The 27,284-nt window shown below is 39.3% G+C and overlaps 1 protein-coding gene across 2 annotated transcripts in view; it reads left to right on the top strand.

Moving 5' to 3' along the window:
• The first annotated feature begins 2,648 nt into the window (after positions 1-2,648).
• The window catches only part of KHDRBS2 (KH RNA binding domain containing, signal transduction associated 2), a 315,240-nt gene continuing 290,604 nt past the window's right edge, over positions 2,649-27,284 (top strand). For both annotated transcript variants that reach the window (XM_058835324.1, XM_058835325.1), the window contains exon 1: positions 2,649-2,739. In XM_058835324.1, the coding sequence (XP_058691307.1) occupies positions 2,649-2,739 (91 nt within the window). The remainder of the gene's footprint in view (positions 2,740-27,284) is intronic.

Genomic DNA, 27,284 nt, shown 5'->3' with positions numbered 1-27,284 from the left:
AACTATTTTCCTGCTCCTATTCTTTTTCAGCAGGGAGATTGGTTCTTGGGTGTTTCATCCCTCACTTCTGGAAATACTACAGAATAAGGCATCAGTCATTGACATTCTCTATATATTTTTGTAAACCCATACATTTCCTCAATTATCTGCATGCTGAGTGAAAATTGCATAAATGTTGCCTATATGTATCTTAGGACTTTGAAAACAACATAGACCAAATTTTTATCCCATGTCTGTACAACACATTCAAAATCTTGTGGATACCATTATAAAGATTTTGCTTTGATTTCTATCTTTCTTCATTCCTTCTTCCTCTTCCAATTCCCCCCAACCAAAACAAAACCACAAACAAAATCTAAACACCACAACAAAAAAAACCCTTGAAATGAACGGTACTAGGCCATTCACAAATGTATTATTGCAACAACCATCTACTTCATTAGAATAAATACTAAGTTAGTAGTATTAGTGGTACCTACTAAGAAAGAATGTGACATAGGGGTTGAGCACAAAATGCTGTATGGTGCCATAGACTGCTTGTTCTTGGGGTCCCACAAAGGGAGTTTTAATGAGTTGAGTTAGGCATCTTTTGTTTACTTTCAAAATCAAAACACATTACTGTATGGTCAGTTGGGGGAAAATCCTGAATAAACATAACCAAAAGTAAATGTATACTTAACGCTAAACTCTAATTAGAATCAATTTTATTTACCCCAGCTGTAGACACTTTAATTGCATAATAGTTCTAGTTCTCTCAGGCGGGGCCTGGGAGCTGTAACACGGCATTCCTCGACAGAGATCGCCCTTTTCCCACAGGACCTCCAGGCCCGTGCTGCGCCCTCTCCAGCTGGGCGCAGCAGGCGCGGGCAGACATCTTCGGCGCGGTCTGTCAGCAGCGGTGCCCGGGCGCTGATGCTCTGATCACATCCTCACGGGAGAAACTGTCTGGCAGCTCCGGCACGGCCACGCCGCCGATGCGGCACCGCTTTAGTGAGGCATCTCCCCGGACCCCGGGGGGCCGAGGAGCCCGGGGAGCGCGGGGGAGGCACCGCGGGCTGCGCAGGGAGCCGGGGCGGCGAGGAAGGGAGAGCGCCCGGAGAGCCGGGCAGTGCCGCCTTCTCCGGGCTTCAGCACCGCGGGCAGCGCCCGGCGAGCGCTGCTGGCCGGCGGGGCGGGGCGGGCCGGGCCGGGGCACCCCCAGGGCGGAAGAGAGCCGCGGGCAGGGACACGGCTGCACGGGCAGCCCGGAGATAAGCGGCGTGCCACACCGGCGGCACAGGCGTGCTGAGACACGCGTGGGCAAACGGGCACAGGGGGACAGACACAACCCCCAGACTCACAGAAAACACCGCAGCACAGCCTCTCCCGCGCAGCCCGCTCTCTCTCTCATACACACACAGTTCCACGCACACACGGACACGCGCCCGCGCTCCCACACGCACAGCCGCCCACGGGCACGCGAACGCGCACAGGCACCACACGCGCAGGCAGCACACGTGCTCGCACTCCCGCGGACACACAGACACTGGCACACACGGCTGCACACGGACAGACACACGGACACACACGGGCACTCGCACAGTGACAAACACACAGACGGTCCTGGTTCCTGCCTAGGCAGAGTTAATTTTTGCCGTAGCCAGGAGAGGGCATGGCCAGGACCCAGAGGTTGTTCTGCTATCACCTCAGGCCATTGCCGGCGCTGGGGTTATGGGAGGAGGGAGTCTCTTCCTTAGAGAAGAGGCTCCTTGTGGTCCAGTAAGCGCGGGGTGGGAGCAGTAGGGTAACCCCGATTATGAACATTTTGCACGAGAATCACTTGTCACTCTCGAACACTTTTGTTACCAATATCATTGCTGTTACCGTTCATTTTCTTATCTCACTGCTGTTTCCAGTAAATTGTTCTTACCCCAACCCGTGATCTTTACCTTCGATTCCTCCAATTCTCCTCTCTAGCCTGCCACGGCGAAGGGGAAAAAGGGTGGGGGGAGCGAGTGGCAGCGTGGTTTTAGTGGGAGCAGTAAATTACAGAATAGCAGCCCTAAAGCACGACACAGACTACACTGAGACAGGCACACAAACACACAGACAGACGCACAGACAGGCAGACAGAGAGAAACAGGCACACAGAGACAGGCACACAAACACACGGACAAACGCACAGACAGACAGAGAGAAACAGGCACACAGAGACAGACAGGCGCACAGACAGACAGACAGACAGACAGAGACAGGCGCGCACACACACCTTCACGCACGCCCCTCGCTCCGGCCCCGCCGCCCGCGGGCCCCCCCTGGCGACAGCCAATGGCGCGGCGAGTCTCCCCCGGCGGGGCGTAGCCGCCAATGGAGCGGCGGGGGCGGGGCCCGGCTGGCTCCGCCTCCCTACTTAAGGCCGCGGGTGGCGGAGGGTCGCTCAGTGGCGGGAGGAGGAGGCGCGGGGGCGAAGGCGCGCGAGCAGCGGCGCGCGGCGACCCGCGCACGTGCCCGCCCCCGCGCGGCGCGAGGGGAAGGCGGGGCCGGGGCAGCGCCCGCCGCGGGAGGGGCGGCGGCACCTGCGGGGCGGCCCCGGCGCGGCCAGCGGCGAGCGGGCGGCCGAGGGCGGCGAGCCCGACATCCCGCGCAGCCCGCGCGGCGTGCCCGCGGCGATGGAGCAGGACAAGTACCTGCCCGAGCTGATGGCCGAGAAGGACAGCCTGGATCCCTGCTTTGTTCACGCGATGCGCCTCCTGGAAGACGGTGAGGCTCCGCTCCGCGCTCCCCCGGCCGGGGCGCGCTCCTCGCGGTCGGCGCTCGGCGGCCCCGGCCGGTTGACACGGAGCGAAATCGGGTCTCCGGGCGGGCGGGCGGGCGGCGGAGGGGCCCGCGGCGGGAGCCGGCCGCGCGTGGGCTCGGGGCGGCGGCGGCGGTTCGGGGGCTCGGGCGCCCGGAGCCGCCCCGGAGCCGCGCCGAGGGACCCGTCCGACAGCAGCCCCCGGCGGCCAGTGCCCCGCTCCCCGCCGGCCGCGCTCCTCGCCGTGCGCCGGCTCTGCCGCGGCTCGCTCGCCTCTGCGGGAAGCGTTCCCCTGGTTCCCGGGCTCACTTACACAAAGACAGATCCTGGTGTCTCGTTACACTCATTATATCCTGTTTTCCACGCCGAAGGAATAAGGTTTATATGGTAATACTATTATGCCGTTAATGCGGCGCTGTTTTAGTCGACTGCGCGATATCAGACATTGGTTGGATGTAGCTTATCAGTTTCATGACAGTTTCATCCAGGACATGATGATTTCCTCTTGGTTTTGTGCGAGGATCAAAATACGCTGGTTATAACATTTTGTTACTCAGTGTAATTTTCCCTGCTTTTCTTGCTTTAGTTGGACGAGAGGTTTAGTAGGACCTCACCTCGAGATTCTTTAGAAAGTTTATCATTTAGTCTCTCTTTGGATAACTGCTCAATATAGTGGTTGAGTGAAGACCTCGTGGTACGGAGCTTCAACTTTTGCCGAAGTGTAATCCATTAAGTTCCTATTATACATGTTTTTTTTCTTAGATTTTTAATAGTATTTTTAAAAAAAACCCTGTTAAACTTGGAACTTAATGTTGAAAAGAAATAGTTAAGAATGATGCATAAATCAAAACAACTTATCAAGCTCTTAAATGAGACTAAAGCAAAGAAATGTATGGTCAGGCACTTGAGAGTCACGCATTCAAATAAACTCATATTTAGAGGTGGCAAAGTTCTGTTTCCCAAGTTCTGTTTATGACTTAAAGAAAATAATAACTAATTCAGATTTACCATGCTAAGCAGTATTTATCCTCTGTCAGCAGTTATTATATTGTCTTTCCTTAATGTATGTTCTATTGATTGTGAATGAAGATACTGAGTCCAGGTTTTGTTGGAGTGCTCCTCTTTGATAGCTTTGAAATTCATAGTGAATTTTAGTATGAATATAGACCCGTCTAGTACTCTTTTGTCACAGCTGCCTTGCTGCTAGAGAGGCAGCCATGCTGCTTTTTACAGTTGTTTTTCTAATAATCGTGCCATAAACAAAGTCCTTATTTCTTAGAGGAATATATTTTTTGAAACTTGCAGTTCGATCTTTTCCCAGAGGGGGGAAGTATCCACTGAGAGTGTGTTTGTGGTGGGGGAAAGGAGGAAAATGCAGAAAGGACAAAACCGAAAGTAGGCAAAGAAAGGTAAAAAAAAAGGAAAATAGAATTGTTTTTTCCAGGCATCAATTTCCTGCATAAGTTGCATTTTGAGCAACTGTGAGATTGAATAAATGAACGGTTTTCTCATTCGTTCTTAGCATAAATAGGACTGTGCATTATTTCACTGGATTTTTTAAAAGATGAAGGTGAGTTGTCGAGAGAATGCTATTGTCAGATTCACACCAGGTACCTGGCATTATCTTTCAAAACACCATCTGTCAAGCTTTCTAGAGATTTGTTTTAGAGTCTAACATATGATGACTGTTCAAACACTTAACCAAGGTAACAATGTAGTAATATTCTAAATATACTTACAAATTTTTAAGAAAATTAAAATTAGTGGCTTCTGTTGGGTGTAAATAGAAAGAAAATGTATAGAATGGGCAGAACTTTTTATTTTTGGGTGCCAGAAGAAAATGGGATCCTGGTGCAAGGATCCCTGTGGTAGTGAATGATTTCCATGTTATATCCATGATGAAACATTGTTTCCAGACTCTGGGTTTCTGTTCTTTAAAATGTGATGTGCAGTCAGCTACTTCCATAACGATGCCAGCCAGGTGTTCTTTTTATGATGTCCTAAGCATTTTTGATTGCCAGTACATTTTGTATAAAACACATAAGTGTGGATTTGCTTTGGAGCTCAGAGCCTCAAGCATTCACTCTTACTTGAAAGTGCTGTGTTGTTTCATGTTGGCTGCTAAACCTGAGGTTGAGAACAGTTGTGTTGCTGTGAGAAACCACAGAAAAGTACACAAGTGATAAGTATTCCAGAAAAATGCTTCTGATTTGCGACAGTGGATTTACTTGTAAAGATAAGACTGCCCATTTTTCCCCAATAATTTTGGTTTGTTTGTTTGATTCTGTTGCATGTTTTTTTTTTTTTTTGGTATGTTTTGGTGTACTTAACCAACATCAAAACCAACAAATTACTTATGTTTTCAACATGTAGGTCTGTGTCCTTCACATTGACCTGTGTCAGATGCATACTTGAATCAGTAGTTATTTATCCCTCACCATTAAGGGATGACTAGAAATCACTTACTTTAGTCCATACCTGGGTCTGGTGAAATCCCCAGAAAAGGGACATTTCCTTTGGCAGAGTATTTGCATTCTTACTGAACAACCTAAAGAAAGGTGAGGAAAAAGGTACCAGTGCTATTTAAATACAAGGTGTGGAGAAAAAAAGCGATTTCTTTAAAAATCAATGAGGGGATCTCTTGTGGATTCTGACAAAACACCTTGTTTCTAAATGGCTAATTGAGTGCCTTAATCAGAAGCTACTTGATTTTCCCATGGGTCATAACCTGTTTCATGTAGAAGTAGATCCTACATGACTGTCGCACTATTAGAAATGGAAAAGTAATCGGTAAGTCATCTGCTAGAAGAACTTGTGAGTGGCTCGTGATACTTGCCTCAGCCTGAGTTTTTTCAAACTTTTGAAAAATGCATTGAACATACTTATTATGAGAATATAATCCATTCAGTAGTGAAAATGAAGTATCTTTTAATTGTAACGGGCAGTTGAACTCTAAAGAATAGGCTTATCTCCATCTATTGGAAAGGCCAAAAGTGAACCATTTTGTGTACTAGGCTGTTACAAGAGTTGGAAGTGTGTCCCTGTTTCATGTATTGTTTTAAACTATTTTATTGTATAATGGTTACCAGTAGTTATTTTCTCAGGTAAGATTGTTCTGCTTTTAGTTAGGAGATGTCCTGATAAAATGGATGGGGTCGGATAATGCTTGGCTGGATAAAAAATGTGAGAAGTGAAGAGCATGTTCTTGAGCAGTACCTTTTGTACCCAGCTTGTGCTTATATTGCAGTATACTCTAGAGATCCAGGGAGAGCTGAGAGCCTCTCTTTTCTAGTGCTGCTCCCTACCATGGAAGCTACCAGCTCCTTGTATGTGTTACTTTTGCATGTTTGTAAATATTTATTGCAAGATGTCTGTGATTATGAATATGAAAATAAGTGTGTCACTTCAGCTGTGAAGGTGTGGATGACATAGAAAGATACAACCAGCTGGAACTGCTTGATCGTTCAAAACTGGTTTTATATCAGCATTCCATTTAATAGGCTAAAGTGTCAGCTAATTGTCTATGTACTTTTTGGGGTCAAGCAAATTATTTATGTGTGTGTGTGTTAATTTATATGTGTGCGGCTTTGGAACATCTTGCGTAGTATGTTCTTAAAGCCAGCTCTGTGTTTTGTAATATAAACATAAAGCAAGAAGACCTATTGGAAAGAGCTGGCCAAAATGAGAGCATCTCTCCCCATGGAAATATCAGTATTACTAGGGTAATGAGGTAGCTAATTTCTCTCTATATAATGACAATGCAATTGACCTCAGAATTTCAGCTGGCATTCTGAAGGCAATGAGAATCAGGCCTTTAACTTTAATCTTGAGTTAAGTCCCTAGATCATTCCATGTGGCATAGCAGAGTTCGTTAAATCTCCAAGTTGTATAAATTAGATTCATATAGCTCAGCTATCATCCCTATACAGGCTTCTTGTAGGATGGGACATGATTATTCAAAAGGTTAGCCTTTGCACTCAGTGAGCATTAGTAGGGTCTTTCATACAAGCCTACAGTAGTAGTTCCATCTGGTAGAAAACTGTTGACATAATGCAAGTTTATTCTGTCTTATATTCAGGATTTCTACTAATACACTGTCATATGTGGGATTGGGGTTTCTTTGGACTATTGGAGATTGATTTTCTTTCCATACAGGAAGGGAACTTCAGTTCATGAGTCTGTGTTTCTGTTAAAAACCTGGGATAATAATAAGATTGTTATATAAAAATTATTTGTCTTGGAAATATAGAATATGACAATCATATTCTTAGCCCTAGGTGTGAAAGGCTGTCGATCAAGCCTATGACCTGCTAAAACCACGCCTCTGATACTTTTTAATTTTTATAATTTTTTTCATTGAAAACTACTTGTGAAAATATGCTTGCAAATTTATGAGTTCACTTTGAGCTAAAATAAGATGAGTGTAAAACATTACCATAAATTCATACATTAATATTAATCTGTGAGCGGTCACTATCCTGCCGCTTGTTTCTTTTGTTCCTGATGTTTACATCAGGTGAGAAGAATTTTGTATTCACAAAGTAGTTGGTATTAATCATTGTTTGTTTTGCTGTCTCGAGAAATGCACTGTAAATTCCCAGTAGATTGACTCAGGAAACATGCTAATATTCAGAGCGTGTATTTTAGGTACCTTGGTTTCATTAGAAACTAGATTTGTATTGATTATTTGGAGCCTTTTCAATAAAAAGTGCAAACTCCAGATGATACAAGATACTTAGGATTTCCATAAAGTAGTGATGTGCTAGGCATTATGGACTTGGTTCAAAGCTGACTAAAGTTAGTAGGAATTTTTCTGTTGCCATTAGTGGGCTATCAGGCAGTCCTTGTAGTACAAATATGATCTATTGACTGGTATGACCAATAGGACATGCTTTTGCCTTGCAGGATGTAATGCACATGAATCCCAAGTGATAACCAGATTTATGGAAAACAAGATATTATAAAATGTTAGAATGAATATAATAAAGCAAATGTTATGTTTATATTGACCCCAGCTTTTTAGTCATAAAAGGCAGGCCTGCTTCAGGGGAGAGAAAAAAGAAATTATAGATGTGATTTAGAAAAATAAAAACAATAAAATTCTTTGAGACATCTGAAGCAGCTTAGGACCATTTGATCTGTTATCTTAGAGAACATGTACTTTGAAACACAGTAAATTGTTTTGCGAAGAGGCAGCAATATGAGTGCAGTAATTGAAGGTTAGATTCTGATACCCTGATTTGAAATAAAAGGTGCTTTGCTCTTTAAATAGTGCTGTTTGAATCGGTGAAGCTGCTAAAGGTGCAGTTCAGTGCAAATAGCAGAATTTAGTACCGTCTGTTTAAGGGAAGGTCAAAGGCATTTGCTGAGGTTTAGCTGGATGCCCAGAGCCTCATCAACAAAGTGGTGGTTTTTTGGCGACATGAATGTTTTCCTTGAGGGAGAAGAATATTTTTTACTTGTCCTGGGAATTCTTTTAGTAAATTTATGTCAAATTTAGTCTCCTTGGTGTATACATTCAAGGTGCAACTACTGTAACTGTCCATCTCCCCCTATACCTCTAAGTAAGCATTTTAAAATTCAAGAATTTGGAAAACTGTTAATATTTGTAATTAGTACCAAGAGAAGGCAGAATACCTGGACAGCTGAGTAGAAAATTCCAGTCAACTGTTAATTTCCTAAGCCCTGAACACCTGTGTAGAATTGAGTGGCCATTCCTAACCAGGAGGTGGCATGGTTGGGCTCCACATGCCAAAGCAGAGCTTCATATCCTGTCACCTTGTGGGAAAGGGCTAGTCGGGTCCAACAGGTACATCAAGTTCTTCTCCATTGGACGTACACTTTTCTCATTCAGGCAATATGCAGACTATATACTGACAACAAGATTTGCTGGAGCATGCTTGGCTATTTAGTAGTCTATAAAATCTGATATGATCAGCAGTGGCCTGTACATGACTCTCCAATAAAGGCTAAACATCTGCCTAACCCACCAAAGCAGTGCCGTGAGAGTGAGACAGCTCCACCATGACACAAGGACACAGGTTTCAAGCTCAGAGTGTGAGATGTCTTGGGCCTCACTTCAGAAGGCATAAATGTAGCTGCTGTTTGGTAGTTCCTCTCCAAGGTTTATTAAAATGGAAATATGTTACACCTTTCTGTGCCTTGTAGCTGTAGTGTAGACTACAAATGCTGCTTATATGAAGTAGTTGTTTTCTGGTTCACCAGGGTCATCTGGTGCCTCAGGGTTGGGGTATCTTTTCAAAAATAAGCTATTTTTAACTGCTTTAACTAATCTCTTGTCTCCAACAAACTGCTGAATGTAGAGGAAAATACCATGTTGTCACAGCTGATCTTAGACTATACAATTTTCTTTAAAATATTTTGAAAACAGATAATAGGAAGAGTGTTTTCATCAGGGATTTGGGGTGTTAAGAGTGCATACACAATAGAAAAAAAATTGTTTTGCAGGTGGATCCTGCTAAGCATTGTGAAGGTGTGCATTCATCTTGGCTTCAGCTTGCATTTTTCACTCCTTGGATGGGTATCAGTGCACTATATCACAATAAGCAAGGAAGCAGACAGTTTTTTAAAATTAAGTGTGTAAAGTATAGAACATTACTGATGCTGCAGTTTAATCTTTGGCTGTATAAACAAATAAGATTGTGCAGTCTGACCAGAAAAATGGAAAACCTTAATACTCCTGTAAAGATCTGACGTGCATAGTACTTGGAGTTTTGGCTTGTACCACATACCTTCAATGAATATGCTCTAAAACTCCCATCTGGAAGATGTAGACTGATGCTGAATTTCATTCTAATCTTTGAGATCTTGATGTAAAAAGAGCTTCATAAGAAATGTCAAGTATTCTTATTACTTTTAATACAAAATTATTCTTTTTAAAATTTGCAGGCAAAAATAATCCTGGTTATTACAGTCCTCTGTAAATCCTGTCATATTTTAATTAGAATCCTGCTGGAAATGAGTACAGCTATTTCCTTATTCTGAAAAGGGCTGAAACTAATAAAACCTAGAAGAATTATTAAAGACTTCCAGCAGATTAAAAACCTCCAACTCGCCCACCCCCCCAAAAAACCTTTCCCGAAATAATATCTCCCTGTTCCTAATTTCAAAACCTTTGCTGTTGAAAGGGAATTTTAGTTTGAATACTGAAAAAATTACCAAGCAAAACTTCTAATAATGCTAATATGCCAATATTGAAGATCATCCACACTTAATTATGATAGTACAAAGTTTTGATGATCATACAGAGTTGCATATAAGATAACCAAAGACATCTTAAAAACTTCAAATGCTCTGCTTGCATTGGGCATTCCTGTTTATTGTTCTTGGGTTAGCATGATAAAAAGGCTGAAAGACACAGGGCAGGTCACTGCTGTTTTAGAATTTCTCTGCACCTGCTGAATTGCTCATCAGATATTCTAGCATCTATCCCTTGTTGTAAGGGTTACACTGACAGATGTAAAAAAAGATGTCAAAAGCTTTTGATTCATAAAATAATTTGAATTCTGGCAATCAGTGTAACTATTAAAAAAAATAATACTATGTGCTAGTCTGTAAAAGATTTATCAAAAGCCGCATTCCTCTTTTTTGCTCTGCTTTGGATCTGGAAAAAAAGGTCTGTTTGTATTATAGTAGAAGCATTTTAGCTTTGCTAACTGGTAAAGACAGGTGTGTCTTCAGCAAAAGCAAAAGTAGGGATCAAAGCTCCTGGCTCATAATCAGTCAACTTCCAAAGAGATGCGTTGCAAATCAAGGAAAAACCGTTTTCCTAAGAGGTTTGAGCACTGGAGAAAGAAAACAAATCCCCTAGTTTAATGTTCCCTGGGATTTAAGTGTATGTTTCAAAGCTCTCTTTCAAATACTTGAAGTTAGAGAACTTGCCATGAAATCAGGGACCGTGTATGTTTTAAAATGGCTTTTTGGTATTGAAAAATTGAGTTAACTTACCTCTCACAGTGTAAATTTTTGTCTCTGTATTTCTGCTAATGTATGCTTATACTGCTGATTTTTCTAATTATTTGTAAGCAAACTTTTTGCATTTCATCATGTTTGAGATTGTGGAAAGAATATTTTGATGTTGTCAAGCGTTGCTCTGAGGTCAGAGTGTGAGCTCTAACAGGGGAAAGAGTGAGATATTGTTCTTCCTGGATACTTAGGATTACACTGATTTGCTGCAGCTGTGGAGCTGGTTCCCTGACTTTCCCTTTTTAACTTAAACTGATTTTTCTCCAGTTCTCCTAAAAGGAGCAGCACAAAATTTAAGTGACTTACTGTCTCTTATTTTGTTGTTTGAAAGGCAGATTAAGGACTGATGAAATAAATTTCAGGAGACCTTTCTCCTTCCTGTCTTCAGACAGCTGTTCAACAAGAAAATGGAGAATTAGTTTTGGTAAATGATGCTTATTATCCTGGTGTCTCCATAGGGCTGTAGAGCTATAACTTTTGCACAGGTACAGATTTGCAATTATTTCACTAATACTTGTATGTAAAGTAGTAGGATTTAGCCCATTGTAAAATGTGAAATAACATCCTCCTCATACTCTTAGATCGAGGTAAATAAATTAATTATATCAATTTATTACTATGCTTAAAAGCCATTGGCGGGTAATCTGCCACACCCAGTTCTTAAACTGCATGAACTCTTTTTCCTGATCCTACCCTCCTATTTAAAAATATTATTCTGTCTTTGTAAATACCATATTGCAGCATGCCCTGATTGTATTTGATTTTTTAGGGCTTGTCAGATGCTGTGGCTACTGTTACAGGATTGGTTGGTTTGTTCTTTTCTTGCTGCAAATGGTTTAGTGTAAACACCAACAGAGCAGGTTGTGCATAAGTCTGTAAAGAGGGGCTTTTACCAGTGTCAAAGGGATCTGAGGTCAGCAGTGAATGTGGGAAAACAGGTGTTCATGTTACCTATTTTGTTACTTTTCTTTTTCTGAAGACTGTGAGGTAACCTGGATATACAGTAGTTTATATTGAGTTGTGCATGACGAAAAGATGTTCATGCAGTACTAGCTTGTTAGAACACACAAACCATCTGTTCGGCAAGAAAAGTCTCTTGCTGCTCTAAAGTGTATGAATAATCTGAAAAGATACGTCAGATGCAAGGGGGAAGAGAGGACTAAGTTTTTGCTAGAAATATTTTGATATAATGCTTTTTATAACAAATGTTTGTACTGTAAGCTATCCAAGTGCTACTTGTGGAAGTGGGAGATGTTTTCAGCATAAAGTGGAAATGGAGCAGCTTGGTTTTGACACAAAGCAGGAACTCGATGTGATTCTGCATCTATTCAAGCACTTAGGATGTCCTGATTTAGAGACAAATAGAAAATAATTAGAACCTTCTATGAACTTTTGCCTGCAACTTTCTTGTTCTTGGCATTTCAATGTTGTCCCTTCTCATACCCTTTATTTAAAGGTTGGGTTTTTTTTTTAATGGTGAAAAAAGAGTTAGAGAGAAGGAAGAATGAAGAAAAGGGAAGAGGAAATGGAGGAAAGGTATAAAAAGGAGAACAAAATAATGGGAAGATCGTAGGGGAACTGGGAAAAGGAGTAGCAATAGAGACATGGATATAGAAAAGAAAATAACTGAAGAAAATACAAATTTAACAGATGAAAAATATTCAGTTACTTTAGTTCTAAGCAACTTGTGAAAGCACAAAATACTGAACATTAAATGAGGACTTCTGGAGGCTTTTATTTTATTCTGTTAAAGTGGATAGATAAAAGTTATATAGTAAGCATCTGAAAATGCTGTTAGTCTATTTAAGAAAAATAAAGTGAAATTCCACTCTTTCTGCAAAGCTTCTGTTAAGAATTACACAGTTTTGATACTGTTGTATTTAATGTGTTCAGAAGGGCTCTGTAGGTGTCTGCCATCCATATATATGTGTTAAATTATCCAGTAAATAAACTCAACAATCTATGTTACAGTGATTCTTCCAGTTTTATACTAAACAACAACTGAGATCTTCTGTGTCAGTAGTATTTACAATCCTTTTGGAACGCTGTGGTTAGCCAGTTCATAGTTCACTTATGCTTTTTATTTTAAAAGGTAGGATTGTAAGATTGAACATATTGTAATTTTAACTATGGAGTTCCCTTGTTTCTTCTTGTAACAGTCTTCAAACTTTGGAATGGAGTGTACTAGTGTTAGGAGCTTTAAATTTGGACTTGTATTTATATCAGCTACAACTCACTAAGTTCTCAGGCCAAAGATGAGATGATTATGGTGGACATTTTATTCAGCCTTACAGAATTGCACAGAAGATAGTTCAGATGTACCAAGATTATATTGTGAAACTGTTCAGTTGTGGAGTCTGCAGGAGATTAAAGAGCAGCAGCCCTCACAGTGATGTGAGCACCAATTTGCAGCCAACTGTCCTGTGTTTTTTAAACTCACTGCTATGATATCCATAAACTGAAACAAAATGTTTGGAGATGATAAAAACAACTTTGAAGAAAAAATTGTAAAAAGATTGCATGAAGTAGTGGATTATAAAAGTAGTCTTGACTAACAATTCTGGGGTAAAATTGTTTTTCTGTAATGCTGGATTTTGTGTCTTGCTGGCTTTCATGGTAAAAGACAACAACTGGAATGTGTCGAATTGGGTCATTTAAATTGCATTAAGGTTCCCATCCTAATAAATATGTGATTTAAATATATATATACAGATTCTGTAAGACACTTCAAGGATATGTTAGAATTCATTTATTGGAAGGCTTTTCTGGGCAGCTTTAGCACTTGTGGTATTACTCAGTAAAGGGTAATTCAGGTCCATACACTGCTTTAAAATGAAAAAGTGAAGTGAAAATTAGGAAAAGATACAATAATATGCTAAGGTTATTACCTCTGCAGGTGTTTTGTAGCTGTCAAAGGCACAAAACTGTGACCTAACTGAAATTCTAGGTAAAATGTTTGTCTTCCAATTATTTGAGTTACCATGTAGATGTGTTCTTGCATCTTGCTTGTGAGGCAGGTGTAGTCCAGGGCAAGCAGCATAGCCTGATTTCCCCTGCTTGTGCAGGGCAGCCACTCCTTGGAGTATAGTGCTGCTCTCTTCCTTTTCCCGTGCTTCAGTTTCTGAAGAAAACCAGGGCTCTTCTGGGAGAGAAGCGTTGCTGTGTTGCAGGCTTGAGCCAACACACAGCTGGATGAAGATAAGAGCTTGGGCTCAAGGATGGACTTTACGAGTTTGACTTAAATGAAATACTGAGTACATCTGGCATTTCCAGTCAGGTTCTGGTGTTTGATCACTTTCTTTTAAATAAATTTGGTCACTTTCCTTATATAAATTAATATCCTGAGGGATAGTTTCCTGCGTTAGTTTCTGTCAGTGTGAATTTCTGTTGACATTTTGTTCATAATTTGTACTGTTCTCTAACAGTTGATCAGAATCAATCTCCAGAACAATTTTAAGGCATACTTTTTTTTAGCATTAATTTTTTAACATTTTTAAGTTAGGAATACTGACTATTTGACTGTCTGAAATCCATCTTAAGCTATACTTCCATGAATATCAAAAAGCCGCTGAACTATGAACTACTACAGAACATCTAACATACAGCAGATTAATAAACTAATAAAGTTGATATGCAGGGTTGTATTATACATAGCATCTTCTCATTAGGTTATTTTAGGAAAGGGAGAGAAAATTCATCTAGGAAAAAAATAACCACAAACTCTTACAGCTTTATGATTTGATTTCTCTTGTCCTTTAACCATCTTCCCAACCAATATAATAAAAATTTTGCCCAGAGCATTCTAGAGACATGATTTTTCTTATCACCATGATGAGTGTTTTCCTTCTCTTTGATTTTATTTTTGACATAGGCTACAAGCCTTAGTGGTTTCCTCAATACAAATATTAGTTTGATAAATTTTAATGGATGTTTCATAATCTGCAGTCATGGTCATGCCTTTTAGCATAATTTTTTAGAAATTCCAATCTTGGGAACTGGGACAAAAATTTTAATTTCTACCAAGTGTTTTGTCCAGAGTCCATGAAGTGCTTGGCCTTCATGCTTTACCTTAGCAGGTGAAAGTTTATTCTTCCAGCTATCTTTAGATAATTGTTCTTCTCCTTAGCAACACTGGCAATAGGAGTTCCTGTTTTACAGGAGCCACATTTTTTATGCATTTTTCTCAACCTTGTTTTTCCTCAAATTCTGAGGAATTGTGACTGCTGGATCTTTCCATACTGATTTCTGGTCACTTGTACCTTAGATGAGAACACCTACTTAGATATTTTTGTCTCTCTTATTGAGTCATATTGACGTATGGTGGCACTATGTTTTCATTTCACTCAAAATACAGAAGCTGTTGGCTTTTAAACTGCTGCAGGTGGGCAGTTACAGTACTCTCCAAGATGCCATTCGGCCATTTTTGTCATGTTTATTCCAGAATGCTTAGAAAATGGAGATTGTTTTGCTAAATAATTTGTTTTCTTTATACTTTATATTTAGAGTTGCTTATTGTGTAGTTTAGACAGGAGGAGTCACCACTGGTTGCTTTTGACACCTGGGTGGAATGGGGTGGGATTTTGTGACATTGTTCACTATCCCAAGGCACTTTAGTATCTTTGTGTTTGTCTTATGGGACACACAACTTAGTTGTTATCTTCTTCTTACAGTGCTCTTTGTTCAATTTATTGTTTTAATCTTTCTCAAGGATTTGAACATCCTGCATTTATTTCTTGAGTCTTAACTCAGCTCTCAGACTCTTGAGGAATGTTCCAGATCACTGGGATTTGTGTAGCTTATCTAAATGTTACTGTCTTTAGCCCTATAAAAGCGGATCTTCCTGGGACATACTAATGAGTGTGTTGTACCTTGGATTTGGTTTATTGCAGCATTTGAGTTCCATGATCTTTTTATTTAACTTCCAAACTCCTCCAAATGGCTTCTTTATAGAGCACCTTCTTCTAGCTACAGTCCCAAGTGGATGGATATATTAATGTGTCAAATTCAGGCTGTTCCATTGAAACCTAATACTGAATTTTCAATCAGGTTTGGTGTTTTTTATCCTGAGCATCTTCCCCTAGATTTGAATTCTATTTTCTCTCTTCGTCCTTAGATATTGTTCATATTGCTCTACACTGTCAATGTTCATTTAAACAGGTAGAAAAGTATAACTGAAATTTAGCTTTAGTAGCTTCATGTTTTCTTTTCTCTTCTTGGGTTAAATAAAAACTATTTTAAATGTCAGAAGCTTCTGGAGATGGGTTGTGGGGGCTGTTACCTCACTGATACTTTATGACGAGGAGCCCACTTCAAAATTGATTGATATTCTTCTTGCACCATAGAAACTGCTTAGTTCTGTTAGAGTCTAGTAGTGGTGGAATTAAGTATGACAGTGTTTAAGAAGATAATAAATGTCAATTAAAAATAATGAGTTCAGATGTTGCTTAGCTCAGAACAGAAGGCACAGATAAGAAAATCTGATGCTTTCTGGTAAAACTAATAAAGAAAAAATGAACCTTTTCTGAAACATGCCACTAAAATTCCTAAGGAGGAAAATCAGTGAAAACCTCATTATTAAGTGTGTGTTAAGTCAGACTTGTTAGGTGTCTCTTCAATGAAGTAAGGAAAAAGGTTTTGATTAGACATTTTGGCCGCATATGTGGGGTTTGTGTATGAAGAAAGACTATAGCAAAAGTTCTAGATGCCAAAATTAAATGTCTGATATATGCTCCACTGCTGTTCCAAGGATCTCTTTTCATGACCAGCAGGTTTGTGAAAGGATTCTGTTCAAGCTGAACATATTCTGGTAATAGAATTATACAGTACTGTATTTTTAAAGGAAAAGGGCAATGCAGAGAAAAATGCTTAATGTAAGTCACACCATTAAGAGTGATTTCCTGCTATGCTAAAGATAATTTTCTGTTTGAATTTGAATGCTTGAACTGTTTTTCATATTTGACTTTGCAGTATTTAATAGAAGTGTTTGTTATTTTAAAATAAGAATAGCAACAGGTAAATTTCATCCATACTTTTTAAGTGGCATATCATACTTCGCTAGTCCACTACAATTTACCAGGGAAAACAAATTGAACTGCACTTGAATATTGTGGGGTTTTGCTTTGAGAGTATTATGTTGCTTTCCTGAGCTCAAACATAAATGTTTCATGGATGTGTGAATGAGAGGAATTAAATTAGGGATTTGGGGCAAGTTTTTTCTTTTTGCTACTCAATTAAAAATGACACGTTTTTTTCAGTGAAATCCAAAAATACATTCTTGACTCCTAATTCTATTGCACGGGTGGCTTGTGGGATTTCTGCCAACAGGTAGAGACAGAGGACAACATCAAAACCTTTCCCAAAGCTTAACAAAAATAGTATTAATAGCGTTATCCTATCCCTACATTGGAAAATTCTTCTATTATGGTTTATAACTTAAAAAAGTTTTGCTAAGTAACACAATACTGGTTAGTAAAAGCAAGTTCTCTGAGCTCTGAATCTGCTGAGAGTATCTGCATTGTATTGCTTCTGCCCTCAGCTTCATTTTGTGCATGATGCTGTTGTCAAAATCAAAGTGATTTTAGATTTTGAAAGGCTAAAGTGTTTTTGAGCTGATCACTTGCCAAGACATGAATTTTTGGATACTTTTTTTAACACCATCTCTGTTCATTAATTCAATATAAGCGTATAATTTCAATCATTACAAATTTCAGTGTGGCCCTGTGTTTGTCCTAGGAGCTTTCAGTCCAGACAAAAACTCACTATCCGTTTCTTTCCACTGGATAAGTGAGTGAATTAAGGTAAAACTGTCTCATAACCTGCGAGACATCTTTATTGCCTGTAGTAGTCTATAGGGTGTTTTTTCATCTGGCTGACAAAAGGCCCTCAGGAATTTAGTCGCTCATTTAAATGCTGAGTAGTATAAAGGCCATAAGCTTGTGACCTCTGAATTCTATAACTTCCCCATCTTTCATGATTTAAATGCTTATGGCCTGAGGTACATGAACTGGGAAGGGATGTTTGGTCCAGAGGCAAGTCTCATTACTGCTGAGATAATGATCTTACTGTAAGAGTTGTTCTGAGAGAAAAATAGTACCATTTTACAGTAACAATTTATTGGAGACCTTTAAAAAAGACTTTTCAGGTGCCAGCTAATCTCAGCTATCATAACATTATTGCTATCACTTTAAGAAAAGTACCTGACAACTGCAGGATAAAAAAATCAAGTGTGTAATGTCCATTTGTTTTCTTAAAGGGATATCTTTCAACTGTTTACTACAATTTTGCAAGCAATCAGTAATTAGAAAACATGAGTACTGATGTTTAAAGTTAAATTTTGAGATTGTTCTCATGTGCTTGGATTGAGGTATAACTCATGTTGAAGTCTATTATTTCTGTGTGGAACTTTAGAAGTAACCCTATGGTGTTAGTAAATTGCATGAACATCAGACTGAGGGATGATGCTGCACATGCCTTTTTGAGAAGATCTGGGAAGACATGTTTGAGGAATAATTACTGCTAGTAAAGAGAAGAAATTTTCTTTGGAGGCTGAAATACATAATTTCTTTGGTTGTTGATTTTGCCTCATTTGAAGTGGTTGAATATCCTGTGCCCACTGACCATCTTTTCTGGGTGCCGTCTATTCCCTGGTTCCTCACTCAAGGGTCCTGTTGGGTACACAAGTTCTCTAGTGCTTTCTTCCCAGGAACTGAATATATGGAAGCCTCTTGCTTAAGCTACATAGGGGACAGAAAAGGTGGGGAAAAAGTAATAGTAATAATAGTAATAATACTGCTTACTTTATATGTACATGTGCATACTAAGTCACTCAGTCTTTTGCACCCGATAGTGAGGATCTTGCACCTGGAAGTTCTTAATTAGTATTTACTTTATTTTTATTGTTCTTCTTCATAATTCTTTTGCTTTCCCTTTCATGAATTGCCCTGTGTCATGTCATGCCATTGTCTCACTTGGATTACAAGCTGTAGGAGGTAGATGTGAGGTGCTGTGTCAGTATATGGTGGTAGTACATGTTAATGTTTTTACCATTTGTTGTTTGTCAGGAAACTGATCACTGCAAAACATAGTTGCCCCTAAATGCCATCATTGATTCTGTCCTGGAGATGTCTCCTACCCGAGTGTCACCCAAGTGTTCCTATTATCTGCTCATTCAAAGTTTCAGTTCAGTTGATCTCTTCCCTGTGGAGATATCCCTGAATGTGCTTTCCAGTGCCATCTCTAATACGTTTGTTTGCTTTGGTAACCTTTGGTCTTTTCCAGTTAAGTATTGAACCTATGATTTTTCCATCCTTTCTCTCAATTAATGAATTTAGAAGTTCTTGATTTTTCTCTGCAAGTGTACCAAACAATAACCTGTGCATCCTGGATAGGAAAGCCTTCCTGCCCTCACAACAGGGTCTAGACTGCACTATTCTTTGTTTTGCAGAATAATCCAGTTTTTGTAATATATGTCTTACAACAACTCTGTCATCTTCTTCTAGGCATTTCTTTGTTTCTTAAATAGCAAGATGCTTCTGCTGCCTTCTGATTTTATTCTGTCTTTTGTGTACCCACACATGCTATTCTGATTTCAACAGATGTCAAACACATTAAGTTGTAAAACATGTATCTTATTCATTCTTTTCATCATTCATCTTGCTTATATTTCCAGATGTGAGGTAATGGTAACCACCTGCATGTTTATCAAATGCACTTTTTGAAAACCAGCATCCTGTGTTTTTTCATGTTAAAAAGACACTGATATATTCAAGTTATTAATTTACACAGTTAAAGCAAAGAAAACTGATAATGGATTGGAAGAACAGTAGGAAAAGAAGGGTGTGTGCTGGGCTGGATATTATTAGTTTGCTTTTTAGGAAACAAAAATTTTTGAGCAGAAGAAACCAGCATATGTCTAAGGCACCAGAGCTTAGTTGAACGAATTCCCTGAAGAGCAAATAAGTCCGTGTGAATTGAATTGTGTGAATGAGCACTATTTAAAGAAAAAAATCTACAAAACCTCAAACCTCTTGATTGGTCATTGTCTGAGTTATCATTAAACAGCTACTAGAGGTTGGGATAATAGAGGAGACAATGTGAGAGAGATAGGAGACAAGCTAGAGAATTAAGCTCGAAGTAACTGGAAAGGAAGCTAGTGTAAGAGTACTAGTATGAAGTAAGTAAAAACAATACAGCATGTAGCTGGAAAAAATTAAAAGAGAAAAAGGGAGACCAGGTGAGAAAGTTGAGGAATAGGGAAGGAGGGATCCTCATATGGCTGTTTACAATCATAAAAGGCTACAAAAGATTTTGCAGCAGCAAAGACTAAGGACAAAACCAGGGTTTCAGTAAGGTCACAGAAGCAAGATGTGGTTACACGTGTATTGTAGCGTAATGCATTGGAAACTACAAGAAGGAAGGGACCCATGCTGGAGCACTTCATGAGAACTGGAGCCTGTGGGAAGAACTCACTTTAGGAAAAGCTCATGGAGGACTGTCTCTCATGGGAGGGACCTCTTGCTGGAGCAGAGGAAATGTGTGAGGAATTCTTCCCTGAAGAGGAGAGAGAGTGGCAGAGTCAATGTGTGATGGGCTAACCTCAATGCCTGGCTCCTCCAATGGGACAACAAGGGAGAGAATCAGGAATAAAGTTTTTAAAAAATGTCCCTGCCCGTCCCTGCAGGAGCCACTCTGCCAGTCACACTGGCACACCTGAGCTGGGACCGAGGCTCCTTCACAGCTGCACCCTCACATCACACAGTCACACCAGGCACTGAGCTGGCTCAAACCCAGGTTTCCCACAGCAGTCTCAGATGAACCAGTCCTTAAAATAATTTAATCTTGGTCCAGTAACAAAATAAAAAACCAATGCAGCTTAAGGTGGTGCCCCTGAGCAGGATCCCTGAACAAAGGACCCCCTGTGTTTTTATCCCCACCCAGTCTAAGCAGGAGAAAGTCTGGAACCCTGGGCTCCTGCTGTCCTGGAGTGTCCGGTCCATTGGTTGGGCCACAGGTCCCCAGGCCCTTTGTTGTGCAAAGGGTCAGCGATTCCCAGCCTTTGCTTTGGGCTCCCAGAGCTCAACCTGCAGCTGCCACCGCAGCTGCTCACGAGATAATGGCACTGAATGGATCCCTCAGCAAAAATTAAGACTGGGAGGGGAAAGGAGGGGTAGGAGTGGGAAGATGATTTTAAGGTTTGGTTTTATTTCTCATTAACTTTCTCTGATTTGATTGGTAATAAATTCAGTTAATTTCCCCAAGTCAAGACTCTTTTGCTGGTGTCAATAAATAGTGAGTGGATCCCTCCCTTCCCTTATCTCAACCTAGGAGCTGTTCACTGCTTTTTCTCTCCCCTGTCCAACTGAGGAGGGCAGTAATAGAGCAGCACTGGTGGTCAACCCACCACAGCTAATCCATGTCAGTCCAGTAGTCTGGATTCAGAAAGCAACCTCCTTTGAAATGTATTATTTGTTAGCACTTGATTTCCTGCATTGTAATTTCTTCTAATCTTCAGTAGCTTTGTTAGTTGTGTTATCATATTTTTTGTAGTTCTCTTTCTTTGGTTCTCAGGTCTTACCTTGAAATGGAACCTGGGAGTGACTTGCTTTTTTCCTTAAATAGAACAAAGTTTTCATGAGTGTGTTTATATCAGCTAAAGGCTGTCTGGTTACCATGTTTGGTAACATGGTGTAGGATGGTATATAGTGCTTTCTCTTACTTTGGGAGCAAGGCTATGTACAATGTTACATTGATTCACTGTTGTTGTAGAACCAAGAATGAGCAGTAAGCAAAACCCAAGCAGAACATTAACTTTTTGGAATAATAAGGGAGTACAGAAGATTTACAGACAACATACTTGCTCAAAGAATAAGCAGATAAAATAGGATACCTACTGGTAAAGTTCTGGTACTGCACTACTGTAAAGTTGTTTCTTTTTAACAAGAGTGTGCAGAAATGTTGGGCAGCTGAATTTGGGACATTGTAAGCATAAAAGCAAAGCGAGTGAAATGAGATGACAGGAATTGTAATTCTGTTCTGGGACAGAAACTTGGGGATTAAATTCCAAGAGACTTGTGCATCACTGTGTGTTCTCTAAAGAGGGTGTTCCTTTATGGTGGACTACTGCAAGTCTTCAGACCAAATAAAGCATTACTGCCTCTAACATATACCATTAAGGACTCTCATACTAATATAGGTGGATGGATGCAGAAAGGGAATGGTGTAAGTTTTACAAAGAACCCAAACACTGAGTGGCTGCAGCTGTTTTTTGCTGCTCAGATAATAAACCATACTGCAGAAGTGAGCACCCCAGTTTTCTGACTGCATGTTTTGGATGCTTGCTTTATGGGATCTCTTCTATCTTCCAGCATATAATTTTCTGCTTAGAATAAGATCAGTGTTGTTCAATTCTGTTCATTTGACACCGCAACTCTCTCTCCAGGTTCAGCAATGCTAAATGTTAACGTAGTGCAGCAGCCTGAAAAATAGTTTTTTATTAAAACTAATGCAGGTTGGAGTTGCATTAATATCTAGTGATGATCGTATTTGCCAGCCGTGTGCCTGTTCCTGTTTGGCATATGTCTCTTCATATTCAGTTTCTTCTTATTTTTTCCCTGTCAGTATCCCGACTTCTTTACCCTGGAGTTCTTCCTTGCAGGAAGCAGGCCAGCATTTCATCTCCAGAGTTTTATTTTAAAAACGTATTATGTCTCTTAAGGCATGATGGGCTACAGGAAGTGTTTAAACTGCCACTTGCCAAGTCATGTTTTGCTTATCACTTAAACATTTAGGTCAGATAATAAAATTGCTACTGAAAGTTCTTCCAGCCAGTAAAGAAAGTCAGATGCAGTTATCTCAAGGATACTAATAAATATGGGCTCCTTAACCTGAGCTTTTATTAAGCTGGTGGATTCTTGGTAATCTAAAAGATAATTGTATTTTGAATAAGTTAAATGTCGGTTTTATGTTTTAAAAACTGTACTGGTAAACCTTTGTTTGATCTTCAGCCTGAAAAATTCCCATTAAATAATCTCTAAGTGGAAAACTGTGAAACCGTGGAACTGTGGAAAATTCCAATTCTGAGATTAAATTATAAATAATTAGGAAGAAAGAATTTGAAAGTATGAGTCTTTAAATTTTGTTTTTCTTTTGTACAGTCTTCTTTCAAATTTAAGAGTGGTACTGAAGCTTGATGGGCTGCCTAAGAATTCTAGATGTGTGAGCAGTTTCATCCTAAAATATGGGTATATTATTGACAGAACCCTTACACAGTTAAACAAAGCTAATTCCTAGTTCTTCTTATGGGGTTTGTCTCATTTTTGACACATTGTTCTAAGCTCAATTTTTTTTTAAACTGCTCCTTGGGTTTTACCTATTGAAGAAATAATCTGCGGTTTTAGTAGGAGGAATGTATTTTGCTAACATCTTCCCAGACATCCCATTGAAAGCATGACATACCATAACCCTTCTAGAGTACTGGTGCAAGAAGGATTTTTATATTCGGTAGAAATTAGCACTGCTCATCTAGATGGTATTTGCTTTAAAAAGCTGAAGTATTTTCAGTGGGTTTAGAAATTTGTTGCAAAAGCAGATATTCCATGATTTATAGTAAGTCTGAGTTAGCAGTTATTTGATAGAATTTTAATGTTTAGAGATACTTTATTAATTTCTACTAATAATTTATAATTTTGTTTTAATTGGTTATTTCCTTTTCTTCTGTTTAATCTTGGTAGTATTTTAGCTTTTCCAGTCTTCCAAAATTTTCAAAAATTTTGATGTTCCAAATATACTTACTAGCAGTCTTAGCATTATTTCAGCCAGTTTTCCAAGTCACTTACAGTGATGTCTTCTCATCCTTTTTCTTTCCCAAAGACTTATGCCACTGTCTCTGCCTTCCTCTTCTCATCTTTCCTCCTGCTGAGGTATCATCATTCATGTATTTTGAAACACCAAATTCCACTATAAAGGAGAAGAAAAACTATAGTATTGGTCAACATAGATGCAGTATTAATTTTAAATTATTTTTTTATTCAAATACAACTACTGTATTCTACAAACACATTTGTTTTAAAATTTTGAGAGTAGTGATGACTCATCAAAATTAGTGTTGTGAAAATAACCCAAATAGATAAAACAGATAATACTGCTATCTTTTCTAGCTGCTTTTCAATGCTAGAGAAGGTTTCCCTTCTTATTCCTAACTCTGTTGTCAGAACTTTGCCAGCTCACTCAGGCGTTCAGTTCTATGCTGCTTGAACATACTTGGTGTCTGTCCGTGCCTGTTCTCCATATGGTCAACTACTGCTGTTTCTTAAGCTAGCCAATTATTTTATTTTTTATTTTAATTTTCCTCAAGGTTTTATTTTTTTTTTCCCTGGAGATAGTGTGAGGATACAAGGAAAAAATGGAGAAATAATAGTTAGCCAAACAGCTCCCAAACACCCCACAGAAAATTAGTACTGTATAAAGGTAGCACAGCAAATGGTATAAACTGGGCTAGTGTAGTTCAGTGATCAGTCAGCAGCAAAAAATGTAGAGTCTGCTTCCAGAGAGCAATAGCATCTTGGCATAACTCTGCAGATATTGTAGCTCTTTGCTCCTAAATAGTTCCTCCCCAGGAGTCACACATATTACTTTGCTTGGAGGTAAAACTGCTGGCTCGTTTCTCTTCTGTGCTGCTTCAGCTCATTTTCCCCCAGCTAGCATTTCCACGAATGACTGCCAGAGAAGGCCACTATTTCCTAATCTGCCAGGACCTGCAGAGGTATTTTGCCTCTGCTCCAAGGCACTTTCTTTTATGTCGATAGGCCAGAGAGATGCCAGTGAGGCAAAAAAACGACCAACCAACCAAAAAAATGCTGGAATGCTACCTCTGACTGCAACATGTCCCTTAGCTCATCAAGCTCTTGTGAAAATAAGGTCTGAGCATGAGCTTCATGTTTTCTAAGAAGGAATCAATCCTAGTTTTAAGCCTGATATTTAACTTGCACGTGTAAAAAGTACCATGATATTGTACTGAACAAACAGCTTTGAGAGTGTATTTTGATGTGGATGATTTCATTTGAACACAGTAATTCAGGATTGGCTATTAGTATATATGCTTTCCTTTTAGTTTTAATTAATTCCTTAATCTTCCAGAAAGTAATTCTCAGTCTTTCATTTTATGGAAGCTTGTACTGATGGTATAACTATATATGTGTGTATATATATATGTATATACCCACTCTATCTAGTTGTATATTACTTGTTTTACTTTCACTTTGTGTTTCTCTCAACTTAGAATCAAAATTATTATTTCATAAAACATCTCACTGAATTAAATATTTTTTCTCACTGTAGAAATACTAATATGAAATAAAGCAAAAATGAATTAGATCTGGATAATGTTTCTCTAAATAGCCTTATTTAGTAGGTTATAAATTTCACAGGACAGACTTGACCTGTTATTATGTATCTATGAAGTGGTAGATATATTTAAAGCATCATGCACATATTAAATACTCTGAATCAAACCACTTATGAAAAGGGAAAACTGGTAGAGCAGGCTGTATTTCCAACCGGTTATTGTTAAAGAAGATTGTAGTGTCAGTACTGTGGTACTGTCCTTATGGGAGAAGGCAGGCGATAGTGAGTTACAGTCCAGGAGTTTCCTGGAGAATTTTGGGTAAGGTGAAGATTATAATTGAAGTCTGAGTTGCATGTTTGTGTAGTATGATGGGAGAAAAGTATCAGAATTTCTCTAGAGAAGAGTGTTCTTTTACAGTCTGTTGGAGTTCTTTGGAAAAAAAAAGTAGGTAAAAGTACATAAAAGTTATCTGCCAGACATAATATTCTAGCATTTTCACAAAGCCTTTGTTAAGATTCTTCTTAGTAGGCTGCAAAGAAAATTAATAGTGGCTGAGGAAGTAGAATTCTAACTTAGGTATGGCTTAAAAACTGATTATGCTGAAAACATCTGGAGAAGTAGTTTGCTTCTGAAACAACAGTATCACCACTGTTGATGGTGATGAAAAGGAAGCTGCACAAGGGCAGAATTTCCTTGTATGTGTAATTTCTGATTAGGTACAGCTGTCCAAATCTGTATGAAGCTCCAGATTATAAATGGGATGAAGTAAGATGCACATATATTTGGGTAACTAGCTTAATGGATAAGGATTTTTGGATGGGGGGCTATATTTAGTGTGGTTCTTAGGGCAGGATGAAGTACTACAGGACCAACTGTGTTTATGTAGCTAACTGCTAACAGAAAATAATTATAATGTTGTCAGAATATTTTACTTGGCAAGGATGAGAAATGAAGATATATTAATTTTATAGGAAGCAATTGGTGTGTTTAGTCCTTTTACTTTAGAGAACCAGGAAAGGACAAAATACAGTTAACTGCATCATGACTGACTAGGAATGATTTATGAAAAAGCAACTTTAATTTATTTTAAAAGGAGATAAGAGAGTCATAGAGCAGCCCAAGTTGGAAGACACCTTGAAAGATTATCTGGTTTAACTTTTTGTGGGAAAGGGAACCTGTATGAGATTACTTAGCACTGCAACTAGTCATGTACTGAAAACATCCAGTGATGGGGATTTACCATGTCCCTGGGAGGTTATTCCAGTGGTTGAAGACAGGCTTTACTGAGGTATTCTGGAAAATCAATTGGTTGTATCTTTTCACCCTTTCCAAAAAATAGTAAAACAAACAGCCAGTTGTAAAATTAAGGAGTGCATTAAAAACCCATAAAATAAAATAATTATGTATTACAGTCACCCTGTGGAAGTAATTACAGGGCATTAAATAAAAAAAACCAAGGTTTAACTTTAACTTTCTGTAAGTATGGCATACCTAGCAACAAATCAAGCAGACTCTTTCCGTTGCAGAGTGCTTTATATGTTTTTATATAAGATTATAAGATCAGTAGAAAAAATGTTTTCAGGTTGGAAAAATGATACTGTTCCTTCTCTCAGCCTGAAATGACTAAGCAAGTTGATGATAAATAGAAGTTCAGACTGTACCTGTTTAGAAGGTTGAGTAGCGTCTTCCAAACTGCAGCTCTTTCAGTGTATCATAATTTCTCAGAAGCATGAGGTTCAGTTGGTCATTTCACTGGGAACAGATGCTGGAACAAACCTGGAAGCTTACTCTGTATATCCAGATTTGCATTGTCATTGTGGATTGTGAAATGATCCTCATAATTTTGTAATTCAGAAGGTTCACATTATATGTGATATATGATACTTCAGAGGAACATACAGATGGGGTTATTTCCCTATACTTGTCCATAAATATCAACACAAAATCTAATGCCTGACTGAATTCCCATAGTTTGAGTGTACTTTTTCAATTTTGTGGAACAGACTGAAGATGTAACACTTACTGGCCACCCTTGTGCACTGGATCAGGTTTGCCTGTTGTAGTGGCAGAGGCATGAAGCTTGGATGGAAGGATCTGAAACCTCATCACTTGAAAGAGAAGTGGAATGGCCCTCTGCTATGGAGCCTGTGTAGGATTTGGAAGAGTGGTAAGGGAATCAAAGAG

Source organism: Poecile atricapillus, chromosome 3 (genome assembly GCF_030490865.1).
Source record: "Poecile atricapillus isolate bPoeAtr1 chromosome 3, bPoeAtr1.hap1, whole genome shotgun sequence".
NCBI classification, from domain to species: domain Eukaryota; kingdom Metazoa; phylum Chordata; class Aves; order Passeriformes; family Paridae; genus Poecile; species Poecile atricapillus.
Note: the sequence above shows the minus strand (reverse complement) of the source record. Positions and strands in the feature narration are given on the sequence as shown.